The following is a 22376-nucleotide window of genomic DNA, read 5'->3' as shown; positions in this document are numbered from 1 at the left end:
GAACTAAAAAAATCCATTCTAAATTGTTGCATTTTACGGCAAAAATGTGTAAGATAGGGCTCATTTAGTCGGTGCGAGAACTCGCATGCGAGTGCTTGCTTATTTGATCGGTCGGCTAAATTCATGTAACCATAATGGTCCGCAATGTAACTAAAATCGCATGCGAGTTTGCGCGCCGTCTAAATGAGCCCTTACGTAGAAAGTGGTGCCCTCATTTAATTTCTACTACGAGTATTTATGTCGCTCTGTAGATTGCAATATCTTCGATAATATTTTTATTTAATCTCCAAAATGATCTATAACTAATTTCACGTTGACGATGGACGATAACGATGGAGATGATAACTATACTGCAAAACGTAATTCAAGACCAAAAAAAGGAAGAAATGTTGCCACTTTTTTACTAGCGCATCTTGTATTTATGTACAAATAATTAACTAAAAGTACTTTTTTTAAATAGTAGGAGTAAAATAACTAATGAATAAATTATCTCAGCGTGATTATTTATCAAAAGGAATTTACAATTTTACAAACAATTTATTGCAGTGGCAACATTGTCATACTTTTTTTGGTCTTGAATTACGTTTTGCAGTTATAATTAATTACAAAGGTAGTTCTTAAACTGATTGTATTTACTATTAATAACAAAAACAACACTAAACAATAAACATTCGATATTGACAATGGCAACCTGACAATTGACAAATGAGAGGGATGCAGAATGTCATTAGTAATCACTGATTACATACAGTGGCCTATTTTATAAAGCTACAAGTTACAATTTACAAGCGGAAGTCTCGTTCTAACACATAGGGTTAGAAAGAGACTTCCGCTTGTAAATTGTAACTTGTAGCTTTATAAAATAGGCCACAGGTTGTTTATTTAGCCACCTGCAATAATTTACGGGCTGAATATTTTAGAGGAACGTGGCCGGGTGAGTAAAAGGTACCGGTGACGGGTACACTTATAGTTTGTATCTTTAGGTATTTAAATAAAAGTAAACAAAATCTACCCTCAAATGGCTCGTTAAGGTTAAAGTCAGGTCGTTCAGTGAGTGGTCCAGGCGGTTTTGTGTTTGGTTGGTTAACTAATAAATGTTATAACTGCCCGAAAATGTACAAATTGTTTGTTTACTTTTACATATTTAAATACCTACAGATACAGAGTATAGACTGATTTATTCACACAATCCTAGGCTACTTATAGCTAAATCATAACTGATAACGAACGTCTAATCTACCGTTCTTTATCTGAATCAGTGCATTGATATGTTCCGAAGAACGCTGTCACTTTATCGGCACGATGCAGATAAGGTCTGGAATAGGGCACCCCCCTTCAAAAATCTAACTCGCTACGCTGCCTGTTGTCGACTGTCCACACCTCAGCATAGCTCTTCTATGCAGTAGCTTCAGGCCCATTATGATCGACACAGTGGCGGATTTGCAGTGTTGGCTGCCCTAGGCCTCAGGCCCTGAATTACTATAGACCGACCGCTTAAATGGGTCCTCGCCTGCGCGGTATGTACGGGGGCGACGGGGGAGGACGACTAAGGGCGGCGGGGAAGGTGCGGGCGGCAGGCGTACGGTGCCCAAGACTCATTTAAGCGGTCGGTCTATAGTCGCCTCTTTCTCAGCACTCATATATAGACTGCCGCCCCTAATATTTTGCCGTTCTAGTTCCAAGCCTACTGGGCTGCGGGGCAAATCCGCCACGGAATCAACAGTATGACAATCGCCAGTATGACCTGAAAGTGGACGAACTGACGATTAGCTCGTATTTCCTCGAGAAGTTAGGGGTCATCCATTAATTACATCACATGAATATCTAGGTTTTTTGACCCCTCCCCCCCTCATTGGCAAACTTGGTCACATTTGGTAAACCCCTCCCCCCCTGGTGTGACGTCGCATTTTTTAAAACATAAAAAAAAATTATGTATCTTGTCACGCATTGATTAGTAGTTATAAGGCCTGTTTTAGTGAGGCCTGTATAGGTAGGTAATAGAGGAAATGTCTTGCGAAATTTCTAAAAAACTGTGTTTGTCTCTTGGGTAACGGGACGGAATATCAAAAAGTTGTTGATTCACCCAACCGCATCCCTCTTGCTATGACAATTTGTACGTATCGCTATCTCTCGCGTGGAATAATGGTATTACCTATGACAGTTTCTTCATGTCTCTTTTGGGCTTAATGAAAAAAATGTTGAAAAAATATGCTTTTAGTATTTTTATTAATTTAAATGTTTTCATAAATAAATAATGAGCTAAACTGTCATGAACTGTCACGGGGACCATCATTAAACGCGATACGTATATTGGAAATCGTAATTCAAAATACGCAACACGACAATACGTGGATAATTCGTAAAAAACATCAAAAACATGTACACTTTTTCATTACATACATTGCCTTAAAATGTATTGGAGCGACCAAGACGTTACAATGCATGTTCAGATATTTTTGAGCGCCGTGGCCGCTCACATATCAGATAGCGATTTATTTAACCAGTAGAGCTAGCACAGGAGCGGCGCGACGGGAGATCGCCCACGAGATAGTCTAACTGTGCCTCTCCAATTAATACAGTTTGAAAAAGATGGGTAGTTTATCTCGCGGGCGATGTACTGTCGCGCTACTCCTGTGCTAGGCCAGCAGGAGTGTTTCTTCTCCGATGGATTTTAAAAATAGAAAGTGTACTTACTTATTTATTGTAATAATTTAAAGGTGTATGTTTCAATAAATTTCAACCTAAGCCTCATATCATAAGTTTTTTCACATCTATTAATTACATTTAAAATCTACTCCAAAATGGCAGTTTGACATAAGAAATGCATCGATATTTCAACAGAGAATAAAGTTATAACAAAGTGCTTAAGTCGCAAAAAAGAAAAAAAAACGTGCCATTATAGGAAACCAATTGACTGAAAATTTAATTTATTTTTGCTGTCTCCTGGCTTACGTGATAGAGTCAGACCAAAAAAAGTCTTCAGTGGATTTGATAGCCCAAGCAGTGCAAGTGTCATTTATAGTTCATAATTTCATAGAAGTTTGACGTTTAAAATAACACTTGCACTGCGTGGGCTATCAAATCCGCTGCAGACTATTCTTGGTCTGACTCTAGACCCTTTAGCACTGTATTAAACTTTCTTCTCTACTTTTAAAAAGTATATTCGATTGGGTACTTTCTAGACAATCTCACATAATATTTATTTTATTACTTAAATTATTAATAAAGCTAAATGCGACTTAAATACGTCTCCTATTGAAAACAAATTTAATGTTTTTCTTCAACGCTATAGTTTTGTTACAAATGCAAAAAATTTTGTAAAAAACTTGTTTACTGCTCGTTGCTGTGGTCATGTCTCCTGGGTAACTCTTAAATATGTTTGTAAAACATCACATATAAAATTGTAACTGTAACGAATTCAAATCAAATCCTGAACTGTATTTTCTGAGTTACATACAGGGTGTAATCGTTAAGTGTAGCCAGGCGATAATTCCGTAAATATAACCGATATCAGAAAACTTTAAATTGTAAAAAACTTGTTTACTGCTCGTTGCTGTTTTCTGATATCTGTTATATTTACGGAATTATCGCCTGGCTACACTCAACGATTACACACTGTAAACCTAAATATTGTGACTAATTATCGGTTAAATCGGACCAAAAAAAGTTAATTGAAATCTGCCAAATCACAGGCACTTGAATGCATCTGTTCCTTGATCCTTGATCTGTTTCATACAGAAATATTTGTACAAAACACAGCCCCTTTATAAAAAAAATCAGTATTTAATAATATTCAATAAGAATCTATTTCCGGTTTATTTTGTAGAAACAACAACACTCAATACAAGGTAAAAACAGCAACACTCTTAACTGTCCATCGGTGGACCTTATGCCTCTTGTAATAAGGTCCACCGACGGACAGTTAATATTGTGGGCGAAGGTATTAGCGAGGAACCTAAAGGAATCCTAATGATAAACCCCCTTAGGGATCATCCATTAATTACTTCACACGAATTTCTAGGTTTTTTGACCCCTCCCCACATTTTGCAAATCCCTCCCCACCAGGTGTGACGTCACATTTTAGGTAATTTTGTTTTCAACGAAATCGGCAATACTAACTCGGTATTATTTTTATAATAAAAAAATATTTTTGGTATAAGAAATATTAGTAATTTTAGAACACAACACCAATTAGGAACGAAAATTACCTACTTCCAAAACCTCATTATTTAAATGTACAGTAAATAAAAAAATATAAATTTATTTTTTCAGTTACTGATGAATAGTGATGCTGATTGCTGATGAAGTTAAAATGACGTCACAATGTTTGTGACTCCCCCCTCCCCCATGTCACAACATGACACATTTTCTTGACCCCCTCCCACCCCCTAAACGTGTGACGTAATTAATGGATGACCCCTTATTCATAAAACTTTACGGGCCCGATTTAGTTATAAAATGACAAAAAGAGACAAATTATTATTAGCTAATTGAGGTTTGTATAGTCGCACCAATAAAAGTCTGCAGCGGATTTGATAGCCCACGCAGTGTAAGTGTTATTTATACGTCATAATTTCATACAAGTTTGACGTTTAAAATGACACTTGCATTGCGTGGGCTATCAAAATCACTGTAGACTTTTTACGGTCTAACTATAGCACGTTTATTTTCATTTCTTCGCGCACAATAGAGTAAAGTTAGGCCAAGAAAAGTCTGCAGCGGATTTGATAGCCCATGCAGTGAAAGTGTTATGTATACGTCATAATTTCATAGAAGTTTGACGTTTAAAATGACACTTGTACTGCGTGGGCTATCAAAATCGCTACAGACTTTTTTTGGTCCGACTCTATAATGTTTGCATTATGTACTTAGTATTAATAAGACATACAATTTTGGTGTCACATTCAATATTTATTTGTCATAATTTTGCCTAACAATTATAGTTTAATATCTATAGCTTTGTAAAATTTTGTTTATGTATATGTAAAGTGTCAGTTTTATATAGTAGGGCTTTTGACTTTTGTTAAATATTATGTATTTAATTACATAATTGGATGTCCCCTGAGTCACGATACTCAAGTGAACTCAGGAAATGTTATGGGTATAATAAGTGTTTTTATAAATAGTGGGTCACTTTTCCCCTGGGTTACGGGGCAGAATTCTGAATTAAGTTGATGGAGTCACAGATTATTTCGCACACCATGAAAATATACTTAAAATGGAAGGCTAAATTTACGAGTCATAAGGGATTTTAGGTACCTATGTTAGATTGTATTAGGTTTTAGGTTTAGGATGATTAGAAAAGAGATGACAATAATTTAAGATATTTTACAGTACATCTGGTGCTCCATTACGAGTATTACGACACCCTGCTATGATAAGCACATTACGTAGTTACGTCGAACATTTAAAGGGCCACATGCGAATAGGTAATACGCACGTGTATCGTAAATAATTATTATGTAACATACTCGAGCAGCGTGAATAAAGACCTCACTCGATGGGTTTCTAAATCTCCGCAATATGTGTGCCAGAGGGACATCACTATACACACGTATAGCGCTGTGTCGCTCACTCGATGGGTTCCAATTCTAAATCCCCGCAGTATTCTGCCAAGAAGTCCAGAAATAGAGTGAATTTTCCGCTGGAGCGCGTCCAACGAGACGATACTGACTTCATACACGTTGATAGGCTCTCCAGGACGCTCTGAAAATAATAATATGATTATTGATTAGTTAGACCAAGATATATGTCTGCAACCATTTTGATAGCACACGCAGTGCAAGTGTTATTTTAAACGTCAATCTTCTATGAAATTATTACGTATAATAGTGGTGACGGTCACTGCAGTATTATAGTTTTAAGAATAATTAAAAAAATATGTTGTGCTGTCAGCTAGTAGTTCAAATTGGTCATTAAACATTTTATTGATTATTTATATTATTTTTTAATAAACAACAATAAATAAAATCAGGACTTAATATACTATCCAGAATTCTTGTTGTTACAAACCTAGGAGACAAACAAAATATAAGTAAAAATGGCTTTTAATTGTAAAAAATACAGAAAATATATTTCTTAAAAGTTATCTGTCTTAAAGTTAAACATTATCTATATATCTGTGCAATCTTGCATCCCCAAAGTATTTGAGAGTTTAATACATGACCTTTTGTATCCCTGGCTTGTTAATGCTATAATACCAGAGCAGCATGGTTTCATGAAAGGTAAATCTACAATCACTAATCTTACACTTTACACAAACTGCCTATTTGAATCTATGGATAAAATAATACAGGTTGACGTGATATTCACCGATTTCAGAAAGGCTTTTGACAAGGTGGACCATTTACTGCTTTTAGAAAAATTGGCTTACAATGGCATTCGGGGAAACCTCCTACGTTGGTTTATGTCGTACCTCTCTAACAGAACCCAAGTCATTGCCTTGAATGGGTTTAGGTCTAACCTCACAACGGTATCTTCTAGGGTAATACAGGGTTCTATTTTGGGTCCCTTGTTGTACATTATTTTTATAAATGACATTAAAGAGTGTTTTAAGAACTGTAGTATTCTAATGTTTGCAGACGACCTAAAGATATTTAAATCAGTTAAATCTCGTGATGACATTCACTTAATTCAAGATGATATCAACAATTTTACCTCGTACTGTCATAAGAATAAACTGCAATTAGCGGGTGATAAATGTTTGCACATGTGTTTTACTAAAAATAAAAAAAGGGCTATTGACACTGAATTTAGAATTGGCAATACGGCCATTACAAAAGTATCGTCTGTACGTGACTTAGGTATATTATTTGACAATAAACTTGATTTTAACAGTCACATTGAACGAATTATCTCTAAAGCATATCAAATGTTAGGATTTGTATTAAGAACAGCAAAAGTGTTTAAAAAATCTTCCACGTACATTCTATTATACAAAGCTCTTGTTAGACCGCATTTGGAATATGCATCAATTGTGTGGAACCCATTTTACTCCAAGTATTCGAACGCAATTGAAATGGTCCAAAAAAAGTTTTCGCGGGCTACACATAGACGCTTAACTGGCAAACGCATGTCCTATTGTAATTTATTAAAACATTATAAGCTATTACCCTCCCTCGACTCAAGGCGCATGTGTTCTGATATGATGGTTCTCCACAACATCTGCCATGACAGGTACGACTGCTCAGAGCTGCTTGACAACATTTGCTTTAGGGTCCCCTCACGCAGTACCGCCCGCTCTAATGCCTTGTTCGCCGTCCCAACTTGTTCATCTAACGCTGGGATCCGCGCACCTTTGCGCCGCCTTTGCAATACTTACAATAAATTATTCACGGCCGTGGACATTTTCAACACAAACAGAGCACGATTCCAAAAACAAATTCTTGATATTCTAGCTGAGACAACATAATTTCTTTGTATATTTAGCTGGTTTCATTGCATCTTGTCGCTAGTGTGCGTTAGCTTAGTTAAGTTTACCGTAGCATACCTTTACCTATATTATGTATAGTTCTAAGTGAGAGCGTTTTAGGAGGTAGGTGCACATCTTTTGAATTATATAACTTACCATTAACTATTATGTACTTACTTCTGTTGTTTCTCCAATAAAGAAAATAATAAAAAATTAAATCTCTACGGCCTTAGCGGGAAAAAAGTTGAATATCTCAAATAGTAGAACATTTCTGAATCCCTTCCAAAAGCAGCTTTTCGTAATTACCCAAATATACCTTAAAATCATTTAGATATAAACATAAACAAACCTGGGGCCAATCCTGCCTGTAAACAGCCAAGCATTGCTCCGTCAGCGAATCTTCGCTGAGATAGTCAAACTTCAGCAAAAACACCAGCACAGTCGCCAGCGCTTCCCAAACCTCAGCGCTCTTACACTTGGACGTATTTAACAGCACTATGTTCCTCGGACATAATATTCTATCAAAAAATTCCAACATTTCTGTACTCTCAGTATCGACTACGCTTAAAATTGAGCTATTTATTGATTTCACACTCGAATTTGCTTTTGGCTTCGGACTTAAAGCTCTTGGACTCCGGACGTTTGGACTTTTAGGACTTTTTAAAGAATTTGGACTTTTTAATTTCGGGCTAGTTGGACTTTTCAAGTTTGGGCTTAGCGGACTCTTGAGACTCATGGGACTGATCGGGCTGAGAGTCGGGCTGGGGATTTTGATGCTTATGTTGTTGGAGTTTGGGGCAATTATGAGGTTCTTGACGTTGCGATTGGCTTTAATGGGTGCGTCCTCTTCGTCGCTTGTGATGGGTGTCGGGGCGCGGTCGTCTTCAAAGTTCCTGTAAAGATAAGTTTGCTTTAAATTTTCATATTTTATACTAAGTTTTAGTACGTTAAGGTGTGGTGGGATTCCCCAGATTGGATTAGTGGAAAGAAATATATAAATAATAACGAGTGTTTTAAGGAATAATTATGTACAGTTACATACACCGTTTTATCTACACAACACAGACATATACATAGCCTGTGTAACATGAAAACCACCGTAAAGAAACTAGCTTTCACGTAAGAAAAACCGCATCGAAATCGGTCCATTTAACAACCTTATGAAGACAGGTCCTGTCTCTCAGGTAGATCTAGTTCTCGATGGACCAGCGGTCTGGTGAAGATTGCAAGGATGGGTGACCTGTCGCTGAGATCTTGGGGAAGACATGATAGCAATACCTTAGTTCTGGAGACAGGTCGCGTCTCTCAGGCAGGTCTAGTTCCTGTGGTTCGTTCTTCTTCCTGTCGGGGCAGCACACGTTCCAGATCGAGTGCAGCTGGTTCAGGAACGCTTCGTTCACGTCCTTCGGTTTGCGGCTCACTGGAGACACACGGGAATGTATAATTATCTTGATAATTTACCACTACCCATTTGATAACCATAGATACACATAACATAGATACATAGTTGTCTTACTTGTCACTAGTTGCCATGGTTACAGTCTCTTGGGTCACTCTTAAAATACTAGTTATTTCGTATTTAAATGAACCAAACTTGAATTTTTTGGTAGTTATAAGACTTTTCCATAATGAGACATCTACTAAGCACGTTCGTAGAACATGGTATAGCAGCTCTTCTTAGAAACTATGCTGCTATTGTCTCTTGGCTAATTCATTGACTCTAAAACTCATTTTTTGGCATAGTTGTAGGGAATGCTGTATGTATTAAATAACATACTAAAAGTACCGTTGTCTGTGGTAAGCTTGTGGTTTCTAAACCGAGTGAACCGACGTCTTAAGTTTGGTTCTTCTTTCTAAAATGAATGAATTTGTGTAAAAATGTCTTCTAATATAAAAAAAAATTTAAATACGAATTAACTAGTATTTTAAGAGTGACCCAGGAGACCGTAACCATGGCAACTAGTGACAAGAAAAAGTTGATTCAATATGAATTGTTCTCGTACCAATGACGAAGGTTTTTTTTCCTAACTATGACGTTTTGCAAAGAAAGGGGGCAGATAAAACGTACCATAGACGACGCAGGCGTCCACACTGAGCTGCAGTATGGCTCGGGCGCCGCGCGCGAGCACGTTGCTCGGCGCGCATGCTCGCGCGCACGTCGCGAGCGCCGCGCTCAAGCCCGCAGGCTCCTCGTAGTCCAAGAGGAGGCACACTTGCTCCTGAGGAAAAATATACAATTAGGTCCGCTTGCACCATCCCGCTAACCCGGGGTTAACCGGTTAGATCTGGAGTTACCGTGGTTATCGGTACAATTTGACACCGGGTTAACGGTTTAACCGCTGAACCCCGGGTTAATGAGATCGTGCAATTGGCGCATAGAAATCGAATGAAAATTGACGTAAGTTTTTATCGCCGACTGTACTTTTCTTTCGATTGACATCTACTATCGATAGTTATACTAAATTTTAAGTATTCGTCCACTAGTTACGGAGCCAATAGGATATGACAGACCGTAGAGAAAAGATAAGATAAGAAAAGAAGAGAGAAAGATAAGTACGGAATAACATAAAAAGAAAGAAAGAAAGATATAAGTAAGGAAAGAATGGTAACTCTATACATCAGTTTTTAGGGTTCCGTACCCAAATTGTAAAACGGGACCCTATTACTAAGACTTCGCTGTCCGTCCGTCTGTCTGTCACCAGGCTGTATCTCACGAACCGTGATAGCTAGACAGTTGAAATATTCACAGATGATGCATTTCTGTTGCCGCTATAACAACAAATACTAAAAACAGAATAAAATAAAGATTTAAATGGAGCTCCCATACAACAAACGTGATTTTTGACCAAAGTTAAGCAACGTCGGGAGTGGTCAGTACTTGGATGGATGACCGTTTTTTTTGCTTTTTTTTGTTTTTTTTTTGCATTGTGGTATGGAACCCTTCGTGCGCGAGTCCGACTCGCACTTGCCCGGTTCTTTTACCAAAACGCGAGTTATTTCGTGGTCGACGTCTAACGTCAAGTAGTGGTAAGAAACGTCAATTTTGACACTTGTTTGACACTGACATATCCGATCCGTATCGTTTCAATATCTAGTATTTGCCGTATCCCTTCGTATCCTTCGAGCAACACGGAAGGGAGGCGGCATTCGCACTATTTCCCCTCTGCCGATTAGCGCGTCAATCTAATCTACCGCGGGTAATAAAACTAGTTGCACTTGGATTTTTCACTAGACCGAGTCCAGACGCGCGCGTGAACACTGCTGCACAAAAATGCCTGTTTGCTCGGTTTTTTGCTATAAAAAGAGGTCGGGGACATCAAATTTACAAAAAGAAAGTGTTACATTCCACATGTAATTTTTTTTTTACATATCATACGTTTAATTACATTGAAATACAATTATTATATTTTAGTCTCAAGTATTTGTTGGATTTATCGATTTTGCTCATCATATCAGCCTATATATGTCCCACTGCTGAGCACAGGCCTCCTCTCGAGCGCGAGAGGGTTTGGGCTATAGTCCCCACGCTAGCCCAATGCGGATTGGGGACTTCACATACACCTTTTGAATTTCTTCGCAGATGTATGCAGGTTTCCTCATGATGTTTTCCTTCACCGAAAAGCGACTGGTAAATATCAAGTGATATTTCGTACATAAGTTCCGAAAAACTCATTGGTACGAGCCGGGGTTTGAACCCGCGACCTCCGGATTGCAAGTCGCACGCTCTTACCGCTAGGCCACCAGCGCTTTTGCTCGCTCAGTACAAATTGCGGATCGGTCGAGCGACAAATCCGACTTCTCATCTCTCAGAATACAATGACATACTTCAACGAAAATGTGTTAGTGTGCGTGTTGTGACACTAGTCACTCGTCCGTACACAAAAAGAGAACGAGGTTTGCAAGATTTGTCTTTGACGTGTGTCATTTTCTATGTATTTGTGTCGTCATTACAGAGGGCCTACCGCGAACCACGTTTGACGTGTTGCCTCCCTGTCACACTTACGTATGAATTTACAAGTGCCATAGAGAGGCAACACGTCGAACGTGGTTCGCGGTAGGGCCTCTGATTGGATTTTGTATGTAAGTGTGTGAGAAGTGCGACTGTGTGCACCTTCCCCCCGCGAAAAATGGCAGAATGATTTGTACGGTGAGATATCGCTTGGGCCCCTCCCTTCCGACGTGTCGGAAGCCGGTGTTGCTCGAAGTCCGTATCCCATTGTCCGAATACGGCTGGAAGTGTTGTTTGTACCTTAAGATGAATAATAGCGGACGCCACACTGACGGCCGTGGTGAAATTCTCGAGTGCCTCGCTCGGCTTGGGTTCCGATTTCTGCTCCGGCTTGACTGCGTCGCCGAGGGTGATGAGGTTGTGCATCTCCGCTTCTATGTCTTTGCACAAGACGGCTGAGGAAGATATACATACATTTACTATTTTTATACCACTAGTTGCCTGAAATAAAAAAATTCATTCATTTAACGTTGACGAAGTTACGTTTATATATTATGCCCACTTTTTGTTTTACTGAAATAGATCTGCCCACTTTTGCCCACTTCGTTGATATAACACCATATAATGACTTGCATTACCTTTAGATGCCCACTTTTTTGCCCAGCCTCTTTTAAATTTGCCCACTTTTGCCCACTTCTTCAATACAGTAACAACTAGTGCTCCACATCATCTCTAATTGCCCACTTTTTTCCCTAGACCATTTTAAATCTGCCCACTCACCCGTGCTAGTCCAATGGTCCCTCGCCCAGCGCAGCACGGCCGCCTTGCTTGCCCTAGCGGCCGCGTAATGTAAAGCTTTAGGCGCATGTGGTAGTAAAGACGTTAGGGCGCCGCTGACTCGCGATAATGTGTCAATGTTTTGAGCTGATTCTCGCAGTTGGGTGAGGTGGGCGGTGTAGATGGCTTGTAGGGTTTTGAGGAGAGCTTGCTGTGGACAAAAATGACAATGATTAATTTTCATTTTTTGAACGAAGGACAAATATTAACTTTGTCTGGTGTATGTAGTATACGATTCGAATTTTCTGTTATGTGTTGAGCAAAACAGGGTTTTATAAATATGTAATAACCTAACCTAAAGGGGGAGGCCTATGTCAATCCTTCTATCTACAGTTAGACACCATAAAATACTGCATTAATACAATTCTGTATAATCCCACTCTGCCCACTTTGATTAAAAACAGTCCCACTCATGTGCACAATCCAACCCTACATCCCAAACACTTCATATATAATTTCTATGGCACTCCCACACTTGCCCAATCTGATCAAGTTAGCCCACTCTTACCAATTCCTTCTTCCGCTCCACCAAAACCTTTCTCACGCTATCCCTCACTGTTTCAAGTCATCCCCACACTTGCCCACTCTGCCCACTTCTGCCCACTCTTACCAGATCTTCTCCCCGCTCCGCCACAGCCTTCCTGGCCCCGTCCCGCGCCGTAGCCCTCGCCGCGTTGACAGAAGCTGTCAAGTCTCGAACGCAGGCCGCTGTGACACGCTCTATGGTCAGTTCGAGGACTCGTCGGGTCGACGACGGTTGGGATTTGATGAGTTCTTCTTCTAGACGCATCTAGAAGTAAAATCAGGTTGCGTTTTATCAAAGAGTTCATATGGCCACATCATCATCATCTGTGTCCATCATCAGATCATCTCGATGGTAGGTATTAGCACAGTCAAACGTTCGACGAGGGGTGAGGGGGGGTGAGGGGGGGGGGGGGTGGTAATAGTAGTAGGTTATGTTATGAAGTATTACATGTGAAGTTTCAGTTCAATCGAATAATGGGAAGTGGTTCTAATTTAGCTTGCACGATTTAAACCGAATTGGGTTTAACCGCTCTGGTTAACCCCGGGTTAGTGTATTGTGCAAGTGGCACTTACAAATATAGCAAGTTAAAAGCTTGTAAAATACCTGCAGTTCCTTTTCCTTGGTCCGCACACGATCCTCGCTGTTCACAGTCAAGCTGACCGGCGTGATGTGGCGGTAGGTCTCCTTTCTGTCGACCTTACACGTGGCCAGCAGGACGTTGACCTCGCGGAGGTAGGGACAGAGCTCGAACAGCATCGAGTCCGTTATGAGGTCGAGGCTGTCGACGCTGTCCGCGGGGGTGGGGGTGGGGTCCGCGGGGGATGGGTCGTAGGCGACAGGGGGGAGGTGCGGCAGGTCGAAGAGCCAGCCTGGAACAAATTGTATGAAATAAGTAAAAAATAAAAAATAAATAAATAACTTTTTTTGTTCAAAGTTGGTCCCATTTTTGTCAAAATAGTTCTGATGATGGAATCCATATCATGAGGAATTGAGGGAACTTCTATAGATATATCAGTATTTTGGAACTGCTGATGAACACCAGAACGGAACTCTTCAGCGACACGTTTTCGTGACGGTGGTGTCTGGTCTGGTCACCTGGGCCACTCACCCTTGACCGCGTCGAGGAGTATCCCCGGCCGCTTGCCGCCGGGCCGCCGCACCGCCGCCACGGTGGCGAGCAGCCGCCGGTAGTACGGCAGCCGGCAGCTCGCGGGGTCCAGCGTGGACATGTAGTGACGGTGGTGTCTGGTCTGGTCACCTGGGCCACTCACCCTTGACCGCGTCGAGGAGTATCCCCGGCCGCTTGCCGCTGGGCCGCCGCACCGCCGCCACGGTGGCGAGCAGCCGCCGGTAGTACGGCAGCCGGCAGCTCGCGGGGTCCAGCGTGGACATGTAGTGACGGTGGTGTCTGGTCTGGTCACCTGGGCCACTCACCCTTGACCGCGTCGAGGAGTATCCCCGGCCGCTTGCCGCTGGGCCGCCGCACCGCCGCCACGGTGGCGAGCAGCCGCCGGTAGTACGGCAGCCGGCAGCTCGCGGGGTCCAGCGTGGACATGTAGTGACGGTGGTGTCTGGTCTGGTCACCTGGGCCACTCACCCTTGACCGCGTCGAGGAGTATCCCCGGCCGCTTGCCGCTGGGCCGCCGCACCGCCGCCACGGTGGCGAGCAGCCGCCGGTAGTACGGCAGCCGGCAGCTCGCGGGGTCCAGCGTGGACATGTAGTGACGGTGGTGTCTGGTCTGGTCACCTGGGCCACTCACCCTTGACCGCGTCGAGGAGTATCCCCGGCCGCTTGCCGCTGGGCCGCCGCACCGCCGCCACGGTGGCGAGCAGCCGCCGGTAGTACGGCAGCCGGCAGCTCGCGGGGTCCAGCGTGGACATGTAGTGACGGTGGTGTCTGGTCTGGTCACCTGGGCCACTCACCCTTGACCGCGTCGAGGAGTATCCCCGGCCGCTTGCCGCTGGGCCGCCGCACCGCCGCCACGGTGGCGAGCAGCCGCCGGTAGTACGGCAGCCGGCAGCTCGCGGGGTCCAGCGTGGACATGTAGTGACGGTGGTGTCTGGTCTGGTCACCTGGGCCACTCACCCTTGACCGCGTCGAGGAGTATCCCCGGCCGCTTGCCGCTGGGCCGCCGCACCGCCGCCACGGTGGCGAGCAGCCGCCGGTAGTACGGCAGGCGGCAGCTCGCGGGGTCCAGCGTGGACATGTAGTGCGCGAGCCAGGGCACGGTGAGGGTGCTCCGCCCGGCGGCCACGGCGGCCTCGAGGAGGCCCTGCAGGTCGAGCGCTGGTTGGCTCTAAAAATAATATTTCTATAATTGACTACTGTTTATTGCACACCTCACCACCCTACTGGACTAATTTTGATACAGGCTTTTATTTGTTTGTGCATGCGTGCGCGCGTGTGGGTATATGTGTGTGCGTAATGCGTTCGCGTGTGTGTGTGCGCGCGTGTGTTGTGTGCGTGTGTTGCTTGGGTGTATGTGTTTGAAGAAATATCTAGAAATAGTTTATTCGTGGCAAACAAGTTTGTGAATGTTGTGTGCGTGTGTGTGTCGTGTGTGTGTTGTGTATGTTCGTCTCTTTTCGTGTGTGTGTGTGTGAGATATATATAACAATGAAACGCCCAACTCGCATAGCTCCGAGCCTTCAAGCTGGCCTGCAGCACCCGTTCCTTCGTCTCTCCCGGCGCGGCCTGGCTGACAGACTTGCAGTCCGCCGGCAGCGTTATGTGTGTGTGTGTGTGTGTGTGTGTCTGTGAGATATATATAACAATGAAACGCCCAACTCACATAGCTCCTAGCCTTCAAGCTGGCCTGCAGCACCCGTTCCCTCGGCTCGCCCGGCGCAGCCTGGCTGACAGACTTGCAGTCCGCCGGCAGCGTGATGTATGGCAGCGAGGCCAGGAAGCCCAGGAACTTGGCCAGGAGGCCTAGCTTGCGCTGGAGATGGAGGAACTCGCGGCTTATGTCGCTGCTGTTGGCTGAAATATAATGAAAAATTAATTTTCACATCACCTATTCGAAAAAGGGCTTTTTCTTCCCCGCTAAGAGGGATCAAAGTGGCACTTTTCTTCCCTGCTAGGAGACATCACCCCATCACATCCCAAGGGGTATCATGTACCTACTGTATATGTGACGTTCCACAGAAAAAGGTACCTTATGGCGACCGGCGCTTACATCGCATAGCGCCGCAATAATATTGGAGCGGCGTTAATAATAGCGTAAGCGCCAACCGCCATAAGGTACCTTTACCCGTGGGACGTCACATATAATGTATGGTACGTTGAATGCATAAAATAAAATGAATGAATAATTGGAGTGATTATATTGGTTCTTAACGAACAAATCCCTCGTTACGCGTCCTCGCACAGCTCTGGTGGATACGCAGCCACAGAATAAATGATAGTACTAGCTACAGAAGATTCACTCTCTAACAAAACGCGTCTGTTACGATCAGGACAGATATGGCCGCTAGGTGGCGACAGCGTCACGCGCGGCTTATGGTTAGCCACCAAAATTGGTGTGGAACGGATGTACTTTTAGCTACCTGTTTCAAAGCGACGAAGTCGCGGAGTGAGCCACGCCTGACGTAGCCTAAATGGAAGTACTTACTTACTTACTTACTCCTCTGGCGCAGCGACCCAAAGTGTGTCTTGGCCTCCAACACGACTGCTCGCCACTGATCCCGGTCCTGTGCCGTTTCTCGCCAGTTCTCAACCCGGAGCTCGCGCAGATCAGCGTCCACCACATCCGCCCATCGATACCTAGGTCGACCATGGAAGTACAAACAATGGACAATGGAAGTACAAAACTAGAAATCATTACCATTCTGTAAGGGCGTACTGTCCAGAGCGATCAGCTCGGAGGCGAGCGCGTCTCTGACGTGAGCGCGAAACGACTCGCTGCCCGCGTTCACGAGAACGTCCCTGAAATATATTCATTTACAAATAAATAAACAGGACGAAAAAAAACCGGGCGAAAAGAAATTTCGATTTTCGCGTTTTGCGGTAAGCAAACCAAAACGCCTTGGTGCATCAATGTCACAGTGAAAACTTGTCAAAAAACTGTTCATTATTATTATTAATTCATTTAAACAATTTATAGTTTGTATATGATACTCCATGGTTTACTAAACACATCAGTGCTGCACTCTGGCGGCAGAACATTGCAGTAATACTCCCTATTATACTGACTTGTAGAAGGTCTCCTTCTCCGTGAAGTGTGGTAGCCGGGAGTCGCCGGCGGGGCAGGTCAGCCGGCGCTGCAGCTTGCTCAGCTTTGACTCCTGATAACACACATTATATAAATTTTAATTGATTGATGCACATCCCTATTTGTACATGCTGTCCTAAAAAGGTGCGAAATCAAAGAAAAGCGTGTTCAAGACGCACTTTGCTGAGGAAATGGCTACTCGACAATGAGCAAAAAGAACCTGAAAGCATCCTGACAATCATATCGTAGTTCAATCATACACACACGCACGCGCGCACGCACGCACGAACGCACGAACGCACGCACGCACGCACGCACACACACACGCACGCACGGACGCACGCACGCACGCACGCACGCACACTAGGGTCCCTTTGGGTACGGAACCCTAAAAACAGTAGTGTCACCTGTTCAGTGTGCAGACACTCCGCCAGCATGTGTGCGACCAGCAGCGCGGCCAGATGGTGGTGGCTGGCCGGGGCGTGTCCGGCGGACACTAGCGTCAGGGGTTACATGAGTAGTGTCACCTGTTCAGTGTGGAGACACTCCGCCAGCATGTGTGCGACCAGCAGCGCGGCCAGATGGTGGTGATTGGCCGGGGCGTGTCCGGCGGACACTAGCGTCAGGGGTTACATGAGTAGTGTCACCTGTTCAGTGTGGAGACACTCCGCCAGCATGTGTGCGACCAGCAGCGCGGCCAGATGGTGGTGATTGGCCGGGCCGTGTCCGGCGGACACTAGCGTCAGGGGTTACATGAGTAGTGTCACCTGTTCAGTGTGGAGACACTCCGCCAGCATGTGTGCGACCAGCAGCGCGGCCAGATGGTGGTGGTTGGCCGGGGCGTGTCCGGCGGACACTAGCGTCAGGTGTTACATGAGTAGTGTCACCTGTTCAGTGTGGAGACACTCCGCCAGCATGTGTGCGACCAGCAGCGCGGCCAGATGGTGGTGGTTGGCCGGGGCGTGTCCGGCGGACACCAGCGTCAGGGGTTACATGAGTAGTGTCACCTGTTCAGTGTGCAGACACTCCGCCAGCATGTGTGCGACCAGCAGCGCGGCCAGATGGTGGTGGTTGGCCGGGGCGTGTCCGGCGGACACCAGCGTCAGGGGTTACATGAGTAGTGTCACCTGTTCAGTGTGGAGACACTCCGCCAGCATGTGTGCGACCAGCAGCGCGGCCAGATGGTGGTGGTTGGCCGGGGCGTGTCCGGCGGACACCAGCGTCAGGGGTTACATGAGTAGTGTCACCTGTTCAGTGTGGAGACACTCCGCCAGCATGTGTGCGACCAGCAGCGCGGCCAGATGGTGGTGGTTGGCCGGGGCGTGTCCGGCGGACACTAGCGTCAGGGGTTACATAAGTAGTGTCACCTGTCCGGTGTGGAGAGACTCCGCCAGCATGTGTGCGACCAGCAGCGCGGCCAGATGGTGGTGGTTGGCCGGGGCGTGTCCGGCGGACACTAGTGTCAGGGGTTACATGAGTAGTGTCACCTGTTCAGTGTGCAGACACTCCGCCAGCATGTGTGCGACCAGCAGCGCGGCCAGATGGTGGTGGTTGGCCTGGGCGTGTCCGGCGGACACTAGCGTCAGGGGTTACATGAGTAGTGTCACCTGTTCAGTGTGGAGACACTCCGCCAGCATGTGTGCGACCAGCAGCGCGGCCAGATGGTGGTGGTTGGCCGGAGAATGGCCGGCTCCGACCAACGTCTTGACGCGCGCGCGGAGTGTGGAGCGCGGGACGCCGGTCGCCGAGCTCTCTGTGTACCATCTGGAATATCATATTTATTAGAATGACAGCTAGAGTTAGACCAAGAAAAGTCTGCAGCGATTTTGATAGCCCACGCGGTGCAAGTGTTATTTATACGTCATAACTTCATAGACGGAGCCACGCTGTTACGTCGTCGCCCAAATCTAATGTTTAATTTGTCTTTGGTTTTTATTTGTAGTTTTTTTGTTGTTTTCTTGTATTCTTATTTTTAAGTTTCACAGTGCCTTAGTTTTTACAATAATGCTGCGTCACTTATTTGAGTAATAAATAAATAATAAATAAATAGAAGATTTCTCTCAATGAACACCTCCAAAACAAAGGTGATGACAAACTAGAGTAGATATTAAAGTAAATAATGGACAAATACAGTATGTGAATGAATACATATATCTAGGTCAACTAATAGCCCCAGAAGATACAATGCAAAAAGAAATAAAGGCTTGGCCACACACAGAGCGCGACGCAGCGCCGCGTCCGCGCCGCGTGATGCCGACGCGAAGCCTGGTCAAACAGGGCGCGCGCCGATCGCGCCGGCCTCACGCTCTCAACACGCCCTCATCGCGCGCGTGAACGCGGCGCGGCCGCGCGGGAACGCGGCGCACCGCTCGCTGCCTAACGTCCGATCCTACTGATGTGACCTTGCGCGACGCGGCGGGCCGCCGCGTTCGCTCGGCGCAGCGCTGCGCACGCGCCGCGCGGACGCAAGGGGCCGCGCGGCGCGGGGCGCGACAGAAGCGGAGCGTGATACCGGCGGGACGCAGTCTGTTTGACGTCGGTAACCTGTTAGCATGTGCCGCGGTCGCGCGGCGTGGACGCGGCGCGGACGCGGCGCGGACGCGGCGCTGCGTCGCGCTCTGTATGTGGCCAAGCCTTAAACAGAAGGATTACAAATAGCTGGAAACGATTCTGGTCTTTGAGCGAAATTATGAAGGACAAAGACATGCCCATCAAAGAGAAAAGGAAGGTATTTGATACGTGTATCCTCCCATGCTTATCGTATGGATGTCAAACATGGGCACTGACCGAACAACAACTAAACAAAATAAAAGTGTGTCAAAACGGAATGGAGAGAAGTGTTCTAGGAGTAAAACGCAGAGATAAGATTAGTCTACAAATTATAAAGAATAAAACTAAATTCAAAAACATCCAATATGTTTACAAACGATTAAAATGGAGATGGACAGGGCATATGTTAAGGGAAAGAACAGAAAAGTGGACAAAAATAATAACGGAATGGTACCCGAGGGACGGGACAAGAAAAGAAGGAGGACAATTTAAACGTTGGGAAGACGACATAAGAAAGATAGCTGGCCCTACATGGAGACGAGCTGCAAAGGACAGGATAAAATGGAAAGGTTTAGAGGAGGCCTATGTCGAAAGACAAGCTGTAAAAAGGAAGAAGCGAAAACCGGTTGCCGATTCACTTAGTTAAGGAATTAGATATATAATATATAGTGTAGTATAAAAGAAACATAGTGCAACTTAATGCTTATATTATTATTATGTTACACAGCAATAAAGGCTTATTTTATTTTTTATTAATAAATAAATAGAAGTTTGAATAAAGGATACAAAATAAAACTTACCTCAATATCTCATAGAACATATCCCTTTGCTTCTTAAAATTCTGAAAGCTGAGTAAAGAAGGAAAGTTCTCTGCATTATCCGTCTCTAAATTAAAACACACAATCCCATTTGATGTTCTCTTGTCTACGGCACGTGGCTTCTCCTGACTCTCCGCTTCACACTTCAACCCGTAACAGTTCAGTAGAAACTTGGCCAAGTCTGCGGAATAACTCCGAACCTTCTTGTTTTCACCAAGTATTTTCAATGAATTCTTGTCAAGAATCACTTCAAGTATTGACCGTAAGTTCCAGAGGGATTTTATTGCGAAATACGTGCAATTATGTATAGATTGCAGCAAATAATTGGTTAGATTTTTCTCGGTTAATTTTGTTTCAATCTCCAAATAATCTTCCTCAACTTGTTTTGACAGTAAAATTGATATCATGAAATAGATTTCCGAATTAATACTTAAGATTAAGTTATTTTTTAATAGAACATCATATAATTCGATCAATAAGTCGATTTTCTCCTTAAAAACAACCTTGGATGATTCAGCGTTGACGTAATTCAGTGTTTGTTCGATACAGTCTTTTTTTATTATTTTTATTTGTGGTGTGACAGGGACAGTCGTAGTTGATGCGTTTAAATTAAATTTCTCCATCAACTTTTGTCTCTCCAGCTTCAGTATATTGCGTTCCGCTTCAAATGAATTTGCTAATTCCTTCGGTTGTAACTTCTGATTTTTAAATACATTGTTTTCTTCCAACGCTAGCGGAGAAGGCTGCTGAAAGCACTCGGAATTAAAACTGTTCAATGAAAAGCTTTTTTGAGACATAGAACCATCTAGATTTGTAGGTTTTATCCTCCGTTTCTCAGATCGTAGCGAACTGGCTTTTCTAGAAATCTCAGGAAACACTTCAGTGTTACTGATATCTAAGTCTACTTTACTCTCGTTCTCTTCAGATGCATTTCTGCTTTTACGTTTCTTAGTTTTTTGAGCGGACGTAATAAAATCTCCTAAGCTTACAGACTTATCCTTCCTATGGGTTAAACGTGGAGTATCACAACGGTCATAAGTGAACCGCTGCGGGGTTACCGGGCTGGCAGTGGTCACAGGAGACTCGGACAGCCTTAAACCGTTCTTCATAGGTGTACTCGACACAACCATTCGTTCCATGCCTAAACTCAACCTGGATTCATCTGAAGACACTGATGCTTCCTTGCGATCTTCATGAAACAGTTTAGTCTTGACTTTCTTGCCTCGTTTACGATCTTTACTTGGAGATTCATGGCTTCGCCGATCTGGTTTGACACTCAGTGAATCTGTCCTATCATCACTCGTAGGGTCGCTTATCGACCTGCGATGCTTTCGTCTTGTACTGAGCACCTTATCTGGCGTCCGCTGACGTATTTGCAAGGCACTGTTATTCGTCTGCAATATGCTGAAAGCAAAAATCTGGGTCAAAACTGATCATTCGAACGTTAAAGTTTCGATCAATGTTTACAACTCACCTGTCAGTTTGAATCCGTAAATAAGAAAGAAAACAAGCCACGAATTCGCTTCTACTGTTGCACAGTAACACACAGTCCTCAGGCACATCCTAAAACAATACGAAATCATTTAAAAACAGTGAATTCCACCGAAAAATAAAGGTTTTGGAACCCGGTAGGTTAGTACCTCAAGTGATTCATTGTTTAACCACCGAACCACCAGCTGAGAACCCAATTTTCCGGTGAGTATGCTATCTATGATTGCGTCGGGCATTTTTACTTATTCTTAAAGTATTTTTTTGGCGATCGATTTGATGATTACTCGAGAAAAAGCTGCGCGGTAATATAGTTCGCCATCATTACATCTTGTTGCCATGTAAATAAATAATGATGCGATGACGTTTACATCGAGTGAAGAGTTGTAAATAATAAAATCCAAATCGATTTTAAAGTGGTTCAAAAAAATAAAAATAAATTAAACAAGACCACTGTTGAACTTGAACACATGTTAAATAAAGCAATAATTTTTTTTTTAATATAGCAAACACTCGTGTGAGATAGGGACCAACCTGATTCTAAATGTTTTCCGACAAAATCATAACAAAATCGAATACAAGT

At 43.9% G+C, this 22376-nt stretch overlaps 1 protein-coding gene across 1 annotated transcript; it reads right to left on the bottom strand.

Annotated features, from left to right (window-relative positions):
* Nucleotides 1-4402: 4402 nt before the first annotated feature.
* LOC134678040 (codanin-1) lies at nucleotides 4403-22121 on the bottom strand. Its single transcript, XM_063536480.1, has 16 exons — nucleotides 21946-22121; nucleotides 21780-21868; nucleotides 20288-21709; nucleotides 18545-18701; nucleotides 16919-17010; nucleotides 16551-16651; nucleotides 15516-15706; nucleotides 14868-15020; nucleotides 13327-13641; nucleotides 12808-12987; nucleotides 12141-12348; nucleotides 11661-11815; nucleotides 9480-9630; nucleotides 8690-8831; nucleotides 7761-8304; nucleotides 4403-5706 (listed from the first exon to the last, which is right to left on the bottom strand). The coding sequence occupies exons 1-16, from the start codon at nucleotides 22030-22032 to the stop codon at nucleotides 5572-5574; spliced, it is 4122 nt and encodes a 1373-aa protein (XP_063392550.1). The 5' UTR covers nucleotides 22033-22121; the 3' UTR covers nucleotides 4403-5571.
* Nucleotides 22122-22376: the final 255 nt, after the last annotated feature.

The sequence above is a fragment of the Cydia fagiglandana genome, chromosome 27 (genome assembly GCF_963556715.1).
Source record: "Cydia fagiglandana chromosome 27, ilCydFagi1.1, whole genome shotgun sequence".
NCBI lineage: Eukaryota > Metazoa > Arthropoda > Insecta > Lepidoptera > Tortricidae > Cydia > Cydia fagiglandana.
Note: the sequence above shows the minus strand (reverse complement) of the source record. Positions and strands in the feature narration are given on the sequence as shown.